The 17,601-nt window shown below is 36.1% G+C and overlaps 4 protein-coding genes across 6 annotated transcripts; 2 read left to right on the top strand and 2 right to left on the bottom strand.

The window, feature by feature from the left end:
• Positions 1–422: 422 nt before the first annotated feature.
• On the bottom strand, positions 423–2,082 carry LOC127247514 (DNA oxidative demethylase ALKBH2). Of its 2 annotated transcripts, none has more exons than XM_051269373.1 (4): positions 1,742–2,078; positions 1,317–1,433; positions 1,021–1,210; positions 423–855 (listed from the first exon to the last, which is right to left on the bottom strand). In XM_051269373.1, exons 1-4 carry the CDS (start codon positions 1,988–1,990, stop codon positions 656–658), a joined length of 756 nt encoding a protein of 251 aa, XP_051125330.1. In that variant the 5' UTR covers positions 1,991–2,078; the 3' UTR covers positions 423–655. The 2 variants fall into 2 exon arrangements, with proteins under 2 accessions (XP_051125330.1, XP_051125331.1); XM_051269374.1 differs by having other exon boundaries at positions 722–941; positions 1,742–2,082.
• A 314-nt stretch (positions 2,083–2,396) lies between these two features.
• Positions 2,397–5,382, top strand: LOC127247513 (tRNA (guanine(9)-N1)-methyltransferase-like). Its single transcript, XM_051269372.1, has 4 exons — positions 2,397–2,965; positions 3,262–3,621; positions 3,713–3,790; positions 4,751–5,382. Exons 1-4 carry the CDS (start codon positions 2,429–2,431, stop codon positions 4,790–4,792), a joined length of 1,017 nt encoding a protein of 338 aa, XP_051125329.1. The 5' UTR covers positions 2,397–2,428; the 3' UTR covers positions 4,793–5,382.
• Positions 5,383–7,679: 2,297 nt separating this feature from the next.
• On the top strand, positions 7,680–9,160 carry LOC127247900 (uncharacterized). 2 transcript variants are annotated; one of them, XM_051269986.1, is made up of 3 exons: positions 7,680–7,766; positions 7,879–8,122; positions 8,634–9,160. In XM_051269986.1, the coding sequence occupies exons 2-3, from the start codon at positions 7,912–7,914 to the stop codon at positions 8,924–8,926; spliced, it is 504 nt and encodes a 167-aa protein (XP_051125943.1). In that variant the 5' UTR covers positions 7,680–7,766; positions 7,879–7,911; the 3' UTR covers positions 8,927–9,160. The 2 variants fall into 2 exon arrangements, with proteins under 2 accessions (XP_051125943.1, XP_051125941.1); XM_051269984.1 differs by lacking the exon at positions 7,680–7,766 and having other exon boundaries at positions 7,797–8,122.
• A 793-nt stretch (positions 9,161–9,953) lies between these two features.
• LOC127247671 (oligopeptide transporter 3) lies at positions 9,954–13,000 on the bottom strand. The gene is made up of 6 exons (XM_051269629.1): positions 12,409–13,000; positions 12,227–12,324; positions 11,581–12,150; positions 11,238–11,493; positions 10,963–11,145; positions 9,954–10,882 (listed from the first exon to the last, which is right to left on the bottom strand). The coding sequence occupies exons 1-6, from the start codon at positions 12,913–12,915 to the stop codon at positions 10,265–10,267; spliced, it is 2,232 nt and encodes a 743-aa protein (XP_051125586.1). The 5' UTR covers positions 12,916–13,000; the 3' UTR covers positions 9,954–10,264.
• Between the last annotated feature and the right edge of the window lie 4,601 nt (positions 13,001–17,601).

Here is a 17,601-nt window from a genome sequence, read left to right as displayed (position 1 = left end):
TAAGATTAAGATGAATAATCATGTTTAAAAAAAAAAAAGTGACATGAAATAGCAATATCAACATAGCAAGTGAGAAGATGGGAGTATCTCATTAACAATTGAGCCAAAGTGCGCATTTCCATAGTATTTTTCACAATCCAATAAGAATTCCAATATCATAATAAATATATAAAATTATTTCTGACTTAAGAAAAAAACACATCAAAATAAAATATAAATGGAGTAATTATTTAAATATATATATATATATATATACAATTTTACATTACACCCTGCAATTCCATTTTTAGTCAGTCAAGCCTAGTATCAACATCGCAAGAGTGTTTCTTAAAAAAAAGAAAAATTTGGTAAAATACAAAAAGTATCTAATTGACTACATACAACATCACTATATTGAACAATTAAACCTAGTGTACATATAATGAATTAAATCTCTTGAATATTTATCAGTTATCTACAAAAAGAGATTCAGCTGTCCCACAAATCCACAACAAAATTCAAAATATGTTGAACCACAATATTTAGAGTTAGGATCGGTGCTTCTACCATGAAAAGATCAACAGCTTTCACTAGGCACCTCAGATCAAAATCAACTGGCATTCTATACATCTCATTGCTTAAAACAAAAACTTTCAGCACAACAAAAATGCTAAGATCATAAAATTCGCCTAAAGGTAAGGTTTATTCGTACTGACTCAACTTTTGCGCGTTTGGGAATTGAGTGGAGCCAATCTCTTTGGGTGTAGCCAGTCATTACCAGCAACGAGCCATGTTTAAGCAAGAACGAGTGCTGCTGATTGCCATTGCTTGTCTTTTTCGATCTCTTGTTTGGAGGCTCGCCCTCGTCTGACTTAGCTACATTCGCAAAACATTCTATGCATCAAGAATGCTACTTTGTAAAGATGAATGTGCACACATGCTCACACATTTGAATAGATTTGCTGTCAACAAGATGGCATCAGTCTGCCGGAACTCAAAACCATATGTTAGAAAACCAAATTAGGAGATTCTTAATGTTACCTTTAGCTCTTTTGCTTGGTTTCTTCTTCAAGACAAAATCCCGTTCACATCCAAACGAAACAGAAGCAATTTGAGGGGTTGGTCCATAAAGTTTCTCATCATCCGCGTGCCAACCAACATAGTCATTGCCTCCTTTGTATCTGTTTAAAAGTAAGCTATTGAAGCTGCTTCCTGGAATCGCTTTGTGGACCTAGAGTTGTGCAGCACCAACATCAATGTTGAATTTTATCTAAGAAAATCCCAAATAAAAATGATATGTTCAATGTTAATCTAGAATTCGAATAAAATAGCTTTACCTGTTCCAAAATATCCTTCAGTGGTGGAAAATCATCCCATGAGTGAGCAAGGGGCTGATGTCCACTATAAACAAGGTTGGGCAATCCTTCACTAGCAATATAAAAGGTGTCTCTGGGCTGTTGGGATTGAAATCATTGAATATGAATATAATGGAAAACAATCTAATCAATCTCAGTGGAAAATGCAGAGAACATTCGACAATGATAAGATACAAGCAAGCATCCAGGACACACAAGCAAAATTACACTATTTTCTCACAAATATCACTAACAGAGTGGCTGATTCTTAAATTTCCTTCAATAAGCAAACCTTTAGGGTTTAATCGAAGGTTCAAAACAAAGAGCGGCAGCACTATTTTGCACAAATGTAAACAAAATCAGGTCCAGATGTTTGTCCCGCGCTTAAAGTGGAGAGTAAATCGAACCTGGACATGCGATCGAGCGAAGACGCGGATGGTAGGTCGGGTCCAAGGGATGCTTTTATTAAGGTATTCGAAATATCCCCATGAATCTTCATACGAAATAAATCGTGGAATGTGTAGAACCTGGCTTCCGTTGCCCAAATCCACCACCACCATCTTCTTAGGCTTTTCATCCTTTGCGCTATCTGCGCCGGAGCTCCCATCCGCAATGACGTCGCTTGCTGCACCCAAACTCAGGCGACCGCTTGACATCGAGAGATTCGTGGAGAAAATCGACCGCCAAGACACAGAAAAACGAAGAGGTAGAGAACGCGAAACAGTCAGGGACTTGCCCAACCGGTTTCGAACTGGCGATTCCGGTTCAAATCGGAACCACCATCGAACCGAAGCGTTATTCTATGAACCGTAGACCGCCGGGTTTTATTGTTATTAGGGTGTGTTTGTTTGAACGATTTTAGTGGACTTTTACTATTCATTCTTTTTTTTCTCATCTTTCTCATTTTTCATTTTTTATATTATACTTAAAAATCAATTTTACATTAAACACCTATTTATATATCGCATCTTACAGCTATCCAAATACTAACTCAAAATCCAAGCCAAACAAACACACCCTTAAGTATCATTAAATATATATCTGCAATAATAGTGGAAACAATCGACGACGAAAAAGGCTACAAACGGCGTCGTATGATTGGGTGGCGCAGCTGCTCTTCTGTATCGTCGTTTCGACTGGTTTCTTGCAAAAACTCGAAATGCATACTACGACGTCGTATGCGTATGCCCTTGCACTTGCACCGCCGGGTGGAGTTCATTTCTCCGAAATTGGAGATTGCTGTGGTTTCCCTGCAAAATGACGGGAACGCCGCCGCCGTCTCCGCCCAAACAATGTCCAAAAACGCACAGAAACGGCTGCTAAAGCAGCAGAGGAACGAGGCGAAGAAAGCACAGAAGAAGGCGCAGGTGAAGGAGCATAAGAAAATAGAGGCCGAGCGGAGGCGGAAGGAATGGCAGGAGAAATTGGGGAGAGTGGGCGAGGAGGAGAGGGTAAAGATGATTGAACAGAGGAGAGATGTCCAGAAAGAGCACATGGAAAAGCTATTCGCGGAAAGGGGAAGAAAAATCGAAAGGCTGCAACAGGCGAGGATTCATGGCCAGAATTTGGTAATTGATCTCAAATTCTCTCATCTCATGAACACTACTGAGCTGCACAGCCTCGTTCAACAGGTTCCTCCTTTTTTCCCCTTTCTTCAAATTCATTAAATTCGAAGAATTGTTCTCTCTGAATATGAAATTTGTTATGGAGCATTGCAGGGATGCCTTTGGCCAATCAAAACTTTCTATTAGAATTTCTGGAAATCGAGGGCAATTGTTTACTGCTATTAATTAGTATATCTTGCAATCCGACACCAGTCACCATTGTAGTCCACAGTTAGGGTTTTGCAGTGCATTCACGGCTCGAACTTAATCAAAACCATAGCACATATGACATTTTCACAACAAATTATATGCAACCTTTTCAGATTATGTATTGCTATTCACTGAATGGAAGATGCGCCGTGCCAGCCCACATTTGGTTGACAGGATGCCATGGAGAAATGCAAGAACAGCTTAAGCAAATCCCAGGATATGATAAGTGGATAATGGAGAAGGAAGATCGATCATATGCAGAAGTTTTTCAAGAGGAGAAAGAAAACTTGGTGTATCTCACAGCAGATTCAGACAACATTCTGGAAGAGCTAGACCCGAAAGAAATATACATCGTTGGCGGCTTGGTGGATAGGAATCGCTTCAAAGGCCTCACGGCAATGAAAGCAAAAGAACAAGGGATTAGAACTGCAAGACTGCCGATTGAAACATACATCAAGATGTCGAGTTCTCAGGTGAGTTTTTTAAATTTAAGTTGAGAGCATTTGATCTAATGTATGTGTTATGATCAGTCTTGTTGAATTCTTGGATGCTCTGCTCTTTCAGGTCCTCACTGTAAATCAAGTTGTGGAAATACTGCTCAAGTTCTTGGGGACAAAGGACTGGAGAGATTCATTTGATCAGGTGATTCCTCAGAGGAAAAAGATTTGAAACTTGTTGAGGTTCATCCATGGTTAACAGTTTTCTAAAGTTGGAGCAAGCATGTTTTGGATTCGCTTTAAAAGTTCTGCAGTTGAATATTGAACCTGTTGGGAAAGTTGGAGCAAGCATGTTTTGGATTTAACTTTATGTATAATTTGAATAATAAAAAAAAATGTCGTTAAATTATTATATAAAATTATGACCTATTTTAATACTTTTATATTTAACAAGAATACAAAATACATTGACTTTACCATCCAACAATTTAACTTAGGATTTGAATTGCTACCTTGTGTAATAGGATTAGCTAGTGTATTTGTAAGTATATCTAGTGAAAAATAATAATAATAATCATAAACATCTTTAACTAATTTACACTAACTACTTTATATTAATTTCAACTATGAAGAAGGAATTAAATGTATATTTAGGAAAATCTAATTGTAAAATTAATTAAAATGGATATCATGACTACGACGCCAAGATTGTATATTGTCGATGAAAATTGTTACATTTGTACCCAATCAATTCTTTCCCACCAATCAATTCTTTCCCGCGAAAAACATCTTTTAAATTATTGTGCACGACCACATATAATGTGCAATATTGATATATATAAGAAAAAAAAAAAAAAAAGTGACATTGAAACAATTAGTGTTTACATGTAATTGATAATGTAGTAAGAATGTCTTCATCCCATTAACCAGCTAGTGGTATGATCATCATCACCAATCAAAAGTGCAAAATAATTTTAGGGTTTTGTCATAAAACTAATAAGAAACTGAAGAGCTGCAGCGGGAGCACGCAAACAACGAACTGAATATATAATCCTCCATAGATGATTGATTACACACACCTGACTTGAGTGATTGATTAGATTACATCCATGCATTGAGATTTATATATTATAATTAATTAAATTGTTCTTGAATGTTGTTGCAGTACTGCTACTACCAGACAAAGATGGCCATGAGGAGTGCATAGATCATAAGGGAAATGGGGAGAAGAGAGAAGAGGAGGGCAAGTGCCTCGGGAGGATCAGGTTTCAGGTAATGAGGAAAACTGAGCAAGCTTATCACTACCAGGACAGCCATGGCAAACATAGCACACCATTTGTTGCTCACCTTCATCCTTACCAATTAAGTATTAATTACCACCAGGTACCTCAATCTTCTGAGATCTTCTTCTTCTTCTTCTCCAATTCAATTCTTCGGCTTCAAATCCATTAAGTATCTGTATGGCTGCTGACAGTGACAATGGCTGGCAGATATATGGGAAGAGAAGAAGGAACTAGCCATTTAAGGGATTCAAATTTGTTACAGAAAATTAGATGGCAAATAAAATAATAATAATAATAATAATAAATGCATGAGTTTGTTCTACTTACGTAGGTACGTATGAATAATTATTATGATATGGTAATTATGGTGGACGACGTTGGGCAGAGAACCCCAACGGTGCCCAAACAACTAATCTTCCTTCTTCTCTTTCATTGAATTCCTTCTTTCTTGTAATCAATGCACAGAAACGACGTCGTCTGTGCTCTGCATCAAAGCTTCACACGACGATGTCTCTTTTGTTTATTAGTATTAAAATGTTGAGTATTAGATTATTTTTGTAGATGTTTCCTTATTACTTCATTCTGAAACACCTAATTACACTAAAATAGTAAGGTCATTATTTCTCTCTATATATATAGAGTTAACATGTACTATAATATAGTCTAAATACAAATTTTCTCTTTGAGATTTTTTTTTTTTCAAATTTCTTATTTTGAAATCTTCATAACTTTTTTTATAAAAATATATTGTATTATATATTTTTTTTATATGAAATATTATAAGTTTGTTTATTTAGTATGAGATACTTTTATATATATATATATGATATCCGATGAATTGTGTTGATAATATAAAAATAATATTTTGAATTGAATGTTTCTTTTTTTATGAGAAAATAATATATATATATATATTGTTCGTAAAAATGGATTGGTAGTGTGGCAGAGGCGGATGCAGTATTAGGCAAGGTGGGTCCAACCTACCAAAACAAATAATTAAAATAATACTAATTATCACTAAATTACAAATATATTCTTAAATATTAGTTTTATTTTTATTTCATGAATCAGTTTCGGTATTCAACAAGATCCACCAAAAGAATTATTGATATCTTGCTTTTTTTTTCCCTTCAATCAACTTTCTTCTTTTAATAAAAAAGAAATATTGCAGCTACTTGCATAATTATATTCTACAGAATTGTTAAAAGCAAAACGAATGATTTTTGAATTATTATTAGGTAATTTCATTATTGATGTTTAATGTGATGAAATATTTTTGGATTTGAAGAATTTAAATGAACTTGCTATGAAATTTGTTGAGACAAAGAAAAATAGCAACGACAAACGTAGAAAGATCATTTTCAACTATAACTATCATCAAGAAAAAATTACGGAATAGCACGAAAGAATAATTATTAAATGATTGTTTCGTGACTTTTCTAGAAAGAGATGTGTTTACGAAAGTTAGTATAGATGCTATTGTCAGCCGATACCAAAATATAAGTGATCTCGTCGTGAACACTTATAACTATTTTGATATTTAAGTGATTGTTAATTTGAAATTTCATATTTTTCTAATGTAAATTTTTGTCGATATATTTAATTATATTAATTTATCGACCCACCAAATTCAAAATTCTAAATCCGCCAATGGTGTTGGGTGAACTCGTTGATTTACTTAGAATGACTTGACTTGTCAGAAGTGTGATTTGGAGGAAATACCATACATTTAACCATTAATTAAATACAACATATATACAATCGCAAAGCAACATAAAATTATGAATAAGTATTAAGTAATTAAATACAACATGTATGTTGCCTTTGGTCATCTTCAATGAATGATATATAATTTGATTGAATGAATCTCATCCCATTTTAAGTAAATTTTTTACGACACAAAGGGTGATTTATTTTATTTATTTATTTATTTCTTTTACATTGCCATAAGAATAAAATATTTTCCTCATTAATCAAAGTTGTTGGTGTGTTGAATTTGGCCATAGCGACTACATATACTAGAGGCTTGTTCTTCTTTTTATTGTTAAGCTTTCCAATATTACATCGTTTTTAATAAAAATATATTATATTTTTTAAAAAATCAAACTACTATACACACCTTAATTAAGAGTTTCAATTTTATTTAATTGTTTTTTCAAATAATATTTTTGTACCCAATTATTGTTTGTTCAAAATATATATAAAAAAAAAAAAAAAAAAAAAAAAAAAAAAATCTAAAGAAGGGTGTGCCTAATCTTCAAGGCCAGTGCTGTTAATTTAGTTGGTCTACTGCAAGAAACTGCACTTAGTTGGTCTACCCCAATTCATACATCCAATTAACACTAATCAATTCTCAATCTAACTTCTCACTAATTTTAAATTATTTGTTCACCAAAATAAACGCTACCATATATATATATATATATATATCTACACGAATTCAATAATATATATATTTATACACATATAGTTGGGACAGGCACGACCATTACACTTTACCCAAAACATAACACACAAAAAAATATATAAACAAATAATAATAATAATAACAAGAGTCGTGGGGATGGGATTAGGCCAACTACCAAACCCACAACATAACATAACATAAACTACTCGATCACCATCAGTCAACCTAGCTCGCTCCCAAATTACGACAGTTCGTTGACGAAACCCTTTACCTCAACTTATAAATTAATTTATTATATATACCCATCCAAGTCGTGACGTTGACTAACCAATTCCCGACCTCGATCGATTAATACCATCGTCCTAGCTATATAAACACACTATCAGAAGAAGTTGGGCAGCCAAACATCATCGTATTTGGTAAAGGGCCATTTTGGTAATTTCCTCACCCATGCAAAGGGGTCGACGACGATCTTGCAAGAAATTATAAAGGTGGTGTGGTGTGTTGGTAGCTTAAACCTCATTGTCCCTTCATTCCCTAATTTGCGTCGCCATAAAGCAATTTCATTAATTAAGCTTATTTTTGGAATTTATATTTTATCAGCTCCAATTAAGATTGTGATCGATCGCGCCAGAGATGGATTTTCTTGAGGCCTTTTTCATCGTCGTTTTGCTGGCCGCCGGAAGCCCCGCGACGGCGACATTGGGTGGGTTTTCCGGCGGGAGGGAAGATTTGGTGAAGTGGGCTGGTTATGGAGACGAGAAGCTGTCCACCGTCGTCATCGGTGGGAAGCTTCTCTGCCATGGCAATGCTGCTGCTACTGCTCTTCATCCCTATCCTATCTCAGGTAATTCATATATTTTATTTTTTTATTAAAAAAAAAAATTATCGTGATTTATTAGGTTTTGTTGTGCAGAAGGACGATTTAAAATAAGTATATAAAAATGTAAATCAAATCATTTTTTAAAACTAATTTATGGAGTAATTAATAAAGTATTACATTAAATAAGACAGGTATAATTGGAACGGTTATCGACAGTTGTCTTGTCAAAAAATCGGTTATCGGCAAAACCTAATGCTGCAATATATTAATTAAATTCATTAACATGGAATTAATATACAATCTTCGTCTAATAAATTCAATTATCATAGAATCAAACTCTGGTACCTTCCGATTGCAATATAATTATTAATTAAATTGTCAACTTCAGAGCAAGGTGCAAAGTAGCCAAACTATGTCCCTTGCTATTGTTGTCCTAGCTAACTAATTGACATCCAATATTTTGTCTACTCTTATGCAAATTTAATCTTATTTTACTTCACCCAAATAATTTATTACACAAATATCATTTTTTCAGGCGCAACGGTGGCTGTAATGTGCGGAACAAAGGCAAAGGCGAAGAAATTGTGGTTGGGCCGAGCCCGGACGGATAGACATGGAGAATTCGCGATGGATATTCCGTCGCATCTCCACGCGATTCCGAATTTGGAGAAGATTTGTCGTGTTAAGGTTGTCAGTCTTCCCTGGAGGTCGGCTTGCCGGCATGCGTGCACGAGGAAGCTCAGGCGGATAGAATTGGCGGCGACGCGCGAAGGTATCCGCACGTACACCGCTCACGACATACACTTGATGCCTCGAAAGCTCACGTGAAAAGCATGTGCCTTCATCATCAATAAAATGTATTTGCACCTTAGTCTCGATGGCGCTTTAGTCACAGACTGACTAAGGGATTCTTGCATTCATATTCATAATGTTTTTTTTTTTTTTCTTTTTTTTTTTGTTTCGTGTCGTGTAAATTTGATTATACTGATGTGTATATATATAATATATATAAAACTTTGTGTGTTCTTGTTTGCTGAACAAGAAATAATAATTTCAACAAAAATATATATATATTATTTTAAATATAAATATTATTGTTGATTTTTCATTTATATATACAACATAACAGTCATTACGTCTAGTTAAATATTTATTTTATTTTATTTTTTCTTATCACTTTAAACATGTGATTAGTTTTCAAATTTATATTGGGTTCATCCTTAGATGATTGTATTGGAGGAATAATTTTATGCTAACTTTGTATATAACATCTTCAATAAAATCAGTGTACCATTCATATCTCATTATTGTGTAAGATATAAGTCTTTTTTATATAAATTACGACATCGCATTCAACTATTATTTAGATTAAAATTTGTTAGCCTTACAACTTTTTACACAACATCACATTTTTATATTATGTAATATAATTCCTATAATTATTTAATATCATGTGAGCGTCATATTAGATACTAGTACCTTTTATATTAGCCTCCAAGTTAAATAAGATAATTATTCCAACCTTATAATAGCCGAAAACAACAAATAAATCTACATATATCATCAACAATTTATTCTATACTAAACAATTCCCATGGAATAAACAACTTTAATAATACATTGTGATATATTATTATTATTCTTTCCCCAAAAAACAAAAAAGAATTATCGACCAATCAAAATTCAGTTGAGTGGTGAGATTAAAAATCAACGCCATCGCCATATCCATCAATCAATCGTTGCTTTCTCTTCTCTTCTCTTCACATTTGCAGTTTACAAGTCCTATGGTTGTGGACATTCCCAAGATTTCTATGTTAAAAGAAATATATATGATGACTATGATTACGAAATGAAATGAAAGAAAGAAAGATGCCCACTTTCATTTGCTATCGCGTAGTGGATAAGAACATCAACAACAAGAACAACAACATAAACAGACACGAGAATTTCAAAAGATTCTATTTCGACTGAAAACAGACAAGTGCAAGAAACTCAATTGTCGTCTTCAATGGTCCACCTGATATCCCAAATCCATTCCCATTCCCATTCCCATTCCCATTCCCACTCCCACAATGATTTTGAACAACCAATTTCTGAGAAATCAAATTATTCAAAAACCCTAAAGATTTTCCTCCTTTTCTTTTTTTTTTTTTCTCAATTCAATGCTCATCTAAAAACAGGGCAACCTTTGACGTCAATCCCCGGCGCCGTCGGACAAGACGCCAACGGGCAGTGGTCCGGCGCCGACCCCCACCACTTAACGTTCTTCCCTTCATTCTGCAACGCGAAGAACAGCAGAACTCCCATGAACGCCGTTCCGGCGTCCAATGCCGCCGACAAGACGTAATTGTATTTCTGCCACCATCTCTTCCTGTACTTGAACACGAAGTAGTTGAAGATCGTGCCGGTGATGATCCAGCTAGCGATGTTCGTCGGCGTCGCCGGCGGCATTCCGGCGAATCCGAACGAGATCACCGGAATGTTGATCAGAGGAATCCATTTCTTCTCCGGGTAGACCTTGCTAAGAACCCACACCGGCACCGGCAAGACGGCGCCGATCAGGAATAGCCACACAAGGTTCCGGTACATCCCTCCGGGCCCGAATAGCCTCTCCGGCCCGATTAGCCCCCAAATGACGGACGCGTCGAACGTCACTCGAAACTTAGGACACGTCCACGGACTCTCGGGATGTAAAGCCTCGACGTCGCAGATGTTTTCGATGCTTCCTAACATCCACCAACACACTCCGAGATTGACTATCCCGGAAACGAACGTGCCCACGAGCTGCAAAAGAATGCGCCGTTGAAGTTCATAAACAAAAACAAACTTAAACTTTTAGGTGAGATGATCATTTAATTCCAGACCTGCGCCGTGAACATGGATCGGGGTGGGATTTTCATGTAATGTCCGAGTTTAAGGTCGGCGAGAAACGAAAGAGCGTGAATCGTGCTGATCCTGCCGTATATTTTAAAAAGTAAATTGGCTATCGGCTTCCCAGGAAGAATATACCCGATGATGAACTGAGCAATTATGTCGTAGCCCGGTTGCTGCACGACAAAAAGACAATCGATACATAACACACGAGATTCATTTAACATAATTTGTGAAGGTGTGCGCGTATTAGTCGAATGTAGATTGCCTGATTCGTCGTGGCTTGAATGACGCCGATAGGCAGCGTGACGATCCAAGCTAAAGCGAAGGCGAAAAGCATCCCCCACCACGGAAGCTGGACGTCGTTCTTCCATACAAAGCACATCATCAACGAGAGCGCGATACTTCCGAATAGCAAAACAAGGAACCACCATTGCGGAACTTGCTTGTAATGCTTCATCAACCTCGAATGAACGTCTAATTTAGCGTTCTTCACAGCAGCCTTGCTCTGCTTCCAAATATCGCTTTTTCCGCGAAACAAATCGATCAATTGAGACTGTTTTCGACAAAATATCGACCATTTTCAGCAAAATTGAACTACTTGTTTATACCTGCCATTGAACAAGGCGACGTGTGTGAGGGTGGAGGTGAACCGGGCGAATCCTGAACCGATGGAGAGGGCGAAGAGGGGGCTGAGGTAGAGTTTGCTGTAATTTTCGTAAGCTGCGATGTTGAGATCATACTGTGGGGTTAAGATCTTGTTGGTGTCGTATTTATGTCCGGTGGAGGTGAATAACTGGTTGGAGAAGATGGGGAATTTGCGGGCGTCGAAGGTGTTGTACTTCCAGTAGCATAAGGGGACGATGATGTAGATGAACATGATGAATCCTGCCATGACGTTGAGAATGGCGGGAAAGGGGGAAATCAGGGGGCTGCCGTGGTAGGCGGAGATGCCGGCCCAGTCGAGGGTGAAGGCGCCGACGCCGAGGCCGTGGTAGCCGGAGCCGATCTGCTGGGCGGTGATGCTGCGTGGCCACACCCAGCAGACCCACGAGAAGAAGGTGAGGATCTGGAAGAGGTAGCCGGGGAATATGTAGTAGAGGAAGCTCGCCGCCATGAAAACCAGGAAGAATTTCATCCTGCTCATCCCTTTTGAGTTGGTCTCCTTCTCGTGAAGTGCTCTGTAAAATTAACCCATTATCGAATAATCGATTGTGGAGTGTTTATTGATTTTTGGTGTGTGAAATTAATCCTGACCTGAAGAGGGAGACCTGAGCTAGGTTCGATGGCCACCACATCTCAGCTGGATCTACCAAGTATTTTCGAAGCATTCCTGCCCATCCGTACCCTAGAATCTGCACTTATTCAAGAAAACAAAAATTGAAATTTCTGAGAAGGGTTTTTTTTTTTTTTTTTTTTTTGATTAATTGATTGATTGCCTGAGTGGTGAGGACAATGAGGAGAGCGCAGAGGAAATTGAGGCTCTGTTTGTAATAAGCTTTCATGACAGTAATGGCGCCTATGGAGTAGGCGTCTCCACCGCCAATGGAAACGCCACAATTGGCCATCACCGTGATAATCACGTGCTCTTTGATGTTGAACGGGCCAGGGTTGAGGGTGAACTTCCACCGCCCCAACGCCGTGAACTCCTTCTCCGGCAGCGTCGCCGCCATCAGCTGCCCTAGCGGCAGCACCGCTATCTGCATCAGAATGGCGGAGATGGTGAGCGGCTGCGTTCTGTAGATGAAGAAAGTGTTGAGGAAGATGAGGAGGGTGCAGGAGCCCAGGCCCAGGACCCATGCACGGAATGTCATCACCGGGAGGGAGGTGTCGTCGGTTTCCGGCACCACCAGCGCCACCTCCTCCACCGAGCATCTCTCTTCCTCCGCCGCCGCCTCGTCGCCGTTGGAGGCGGCCTTGTGGGCGGTGCTCGAATCGGACACCATTGGCGCTGTATGCGTGTGGCTCGGCTCGGCGCGGCGCGGCTCGGCTCGATCGATTTGTATCTGATGATAATAATTTCAGTGCAGTACACTCCTATGTCGTGACTTATATATAAAGGGAGGTGGCTGCGTGGGAGGTCCGGGAAGGGCAGAGGAAAAAGGATTCTTTAGCAGCTCCTTTCGTGTCACACCGTCGATCTTGTGTGCTCCTAATTGATCAACGGCATGACGCCTTCTGGATCACCGACTCCCGGGAGCTTTTGAGTGTATCTCTTAGCGACGTGTATGGAAACGGACAGTCAACAAGTAGAGCTACTTTATAGCCTGCTTAGGTGTCAGTAAAATTATTAATTAAATAGAATGATTAACGGTGTGTTAAGGATGTGTTTTTTTGTAGTGATTGTTGTATTATGAATTTTATTTTCAAATATATATATTTATATAATTTCGGTAAACAACGCGATGAACACCTCGAAGTTTTGTGATGATCTTTGGATGCTCTTCCTTGGTTTTGATAGATTCTTCAACGATTTTTGGAGCTTTGAAGCTTTGATTCTTGAAGAGGTGGATTTGGTACTCCATAATACTTTTGAGGGTGTGTCCCTTTGATTTTTGGATCGAAGAGGGCCTAGTTGATGCTTTGTTGAAGAATGCGAATGCGATGAACTTTTGGGGCATTCCCTTGGCTTTGACGAATTCCTCAACGGCTTTGAGAGCTTTGATCCTTCCTCCGGCTTGAACATACGATGAAGAATGTTAACTCCATCGATTAGACAACTAATATTGGATCATTTTTCCAAATCAGTGACTTTCAACGAAAAACGCTTCGAATGACACGAAGAACATGAAAAATAATAGAAAGTCTAGAGACTTACCCCTTTGTTTGAATCCTCGATGCAACTTTTAAATGAACTGACCATAACTCATATTTATAGGGGAGGGGTGTCATCGACTTCCTTTTTTAATGGTGCCATGTGGCGCGTTCTGATTGGCCAATAGGAAAATTTTATAATTTTTCCTTTTCCATCGGATGCTTTTTTTCATTTTTAACGGATTTGATTGTGTACCTTCCTTTCTCGCCAAGATCTTTATATTACAGTCTTTTTTCGGAAGATATTAATTTATATACTTCCTTTACTGACAAGATTAATTTATTTTGCTGTCAAATTTATTATGATTCTGCACGTAATATTTGTACGATATCTTCCATTTTAAGTAGATTTTTCATTAATGGTTGATATCTATTGTATAAAAATTAACATATGTGCATAATTAAATACCATATATTTATTTTATTGGAATTTTATTTTCTTCCCAAGTACATGATATTTATTTGATTTTATACATATATTTTTAGTGTTTATAATATACTATTTACTTTTTAATAGAAACAAATACTATATTTTAGAGAATAAATATTATTGTATTCATATTTATAATTATATTTCAACAGAAATTGTCTGTGATATTATATTTTAGAAACTGTTGAAAAATTGTATAAATTGCATACAAAGAAATATATAGAGAGAGACATGAGAAGGAGAGAGAGAGAGACGCACAAGTAAAAACAGATACAAACAAACCCCAAGAATCGTGTGCGAGGTCAGACAGAATAAATTAATTAAGAATCCTAAAAATTAATAATCAAAGAGCATTTTACAGTTCATTTTATGCCATATATATACACACACATGCACTTGTCTATCTGCATAATGCATTTCTTCTTACTACATAATTCCATATTATACATATAAACATTTATGGATCTATTCCAATTCCCAATGAAGTAAACACATAATCGACAGGCAATCATCACAAGACATCAAAATTCGACCTTATACATATCAAACTCGTCCAATAACTTTTATTTGAGCCATTCATTCCAATACACCATTAATTTAATTTAATTGCATGTGTCTGAATATATTGTGACCAATGTCCATATGGGTCACAATTTTTGAAAGAAAAATTATAAAGTGATGGAGATCTTGGACTTAATGCAGCCAATAAATTTGTGAGTACATACATGTATTTAGGAATTCTGGGATTAAAGTTGTGGTAAACATAAAATAGTTAGCATATATAGTTCTTAGTGGGTACACTTTTTTGGGCGTGTGAGTGCCACGTGATACGTCGTTTCGGACACACTTTTGTACGCTAGTGACATGAGTGCACACGTGGCGTCGCCACGTCGGACCGAATGTTCGTTGTCCCGTGACGGAAGTAACGGACCCTCTCGTTGCCGTTAAGACGTGGCTGCATCGAAATGGCGGAGATTACAAACGGAGCCGTTAAGTCACCACCCACGTAAGAGCAGGAAGCTCGTGCCTTCCGCGTGCATGATTTCAACCATTAATCTCAATCTCGGTGCTAATCCACGTGGCGGGAGAAACACCTTTCTCCAAAAGAATCTGGTCCGTCCAACGTCCCGTCCCGCGAAAACCGACGTTCGAGATTAACTGCCCGCGTATCTGGCCTACCTCTCGGGATCTCCTTTTATTACCAAAGGTTGAAATATTAAACTGAAAAAGTGCTAAAAATTCATTATTATAATTAAATTTATTGCGTAAGAGAATTTGTGAGTGGAAAAAAAAATATCTTTTAACCATTTCGTGCTTATGTTAACGTACTTTGGAAAAGTGCTTCATAAACCTAAAATATATATATATATATACCTATATAAATATAGGCACAATAACATCTTATAAACAATTTAATAAATTCGTACACAGTACAGTTCAATTTGTTTGGAGATTAAATTTTCAATTCACTATTCTATTTCATTTTTTTTTCAAAAATATTAAATTAAACATCTATTTTATTTTATTATTTATAGGATTATTATATTAAAAATCAATTTTACATTCAAAAAATATCACATCAATAACTATTTACATCACATCGTCGACTATTTAAATTTCAACTCAAAAAATAATGTAAAAATTTTAAACATCATTTAAATAAATAGAACCTGAAATTGGTTTGATATAGGCAGAAAGTGGTCAACAGGGAAATGATATCGTAGGAGGCGTTAAGGTCTAATTCCACAAAGAGAAGTAGAACGCAAAGCCACGTGTCTAGCTGATAAGAAGGACCTTATTTTCCAGAAACGGGTCCCCTGAATTTGACTTTAGTTGACTTTTTGAATGATATACTGGGCCCTACATTTCGATTTTTATTGGTTTGTTTGTACACTTTGAAAGTATTCTCTATACAATATATAAATATATACATATTAATATAATAAATATTTTTTGTTTATAAAAAATTAATTATTTAATATAAAATATTATTTTTTATATTGAATTTTACAGAGTTGGTGGCCCGTAGAAGCTGTCGACTGTAGTCTTTGCTCAAATTCAGTAGTGGGTTGGTTCTTGGCATCTTGCTACTCATACCATTGCATTTGTATATAGAATATAAAAAATAAAATGAAATAAAATAATAAAACTAAAAATAAATAACATAGGATATTATATAGTATAAAATATTTATTTCCTTATTTTTAAAGTATTTTAATTTTCAAGCTATAAATATCCTTTTAGTATTTTAACAATATATGAGAATTTCAAGTTACTAGTTGAGATCGGAAATGAAAGTTTAATTTTACAGTTTTAAATGATGTTTGGTCAATCATTATAATTACAATGTACCACATATATTTAATATATATTAAATTATTTTTTAAATTATATTTATTATAAATGTCATTTTATAGTAAATAAATGATGTACTTTACAAATAAATAAATCTTCAGTTAGTAATAATTTTACTATTGTTAATCTTCAAATATAATTACTCGTTTACCTTATCAATAAGCTTTAATTTCATTATACGTAATAAAGTAATAATTTTACTATTGTTATGGTCGAGTTGTGAAAATCTTGTTAAGTAATGAAGAAGGTAGGGAACATTTTTACAAGTAATTTTTTAAGACTATATTTACTTGAGGTGATTATATAACATTATTTATAGTAAAAATGTGGTTACGAGAATATAAGAACATATAATACATTTTAATGGTTAATTAGGACTTAAAGAAGAAAACTTAAAGGCTCAATTTAGAAGATGATCGACAAGAAGGGAAATCAGCATTTCTATATAAGTACATAAGCTCCAACATTAATTTGGGACTAATCTTCATCGTGTCTGTCGCATCTGATTTTATAGCTCCCGGTCGGTCGATGTGGTAATAATAACGGGTGCCCATAAACATACGCATGCACATTGTTTTTATTGCGATGATCACAAGCTTCATAATGAACTTTCGAATGTGGAATTGTGGGGACGAACAAGCTGCCAAATTTTGGGATCGATCGAGAAAGCGATGTGTGGATTTTGGGTTAATTGCGATACGATACGATACGATGAAGACAGAAGCAAGAATACGAATATGAGTTATAGATAGATAGATAGATGGAATTGTAAAAAGTTAGCAAGATTCTTTTATGCCATAGGTTCTATACAATGGATAGAATCAAAATTTGAAGTGTTCATTATGGCTACAGTGCACTACACAAATGGTGATTATGATTGTGACAAATCAATCCTGAAAAATAAACATTGAACGAAATTTATCTATATATATGTATGATTGTGTTGTTATGAAGCATTTTAATTATTTAGAGCACTAGAAATAATTAAATTCCAAAGAAATTCAATACCATCAATAGTGGAACTCAACAACAA

This window comes from Andrographis paniculata, unplaced genomic scaffold (assembly GCF_009805555.1).
Source record: "Andrographis paniculata isolate CXL003 unplaced genomic scaffold, ASM980555v1 Contig32END, whole genome shotgun sequence".
NCBI lineage: Eukaryota > Viridiplantae > Streptophyta > Magnoliopsida > Lamiales > Acanthaceae > Andrographis > Andrographis paniculata.
The sequence above is the reverse complement of the archived record's forward strand: the minus strand, read 5'-3'. Positions and strand labels throughout refer to the sequence as shown.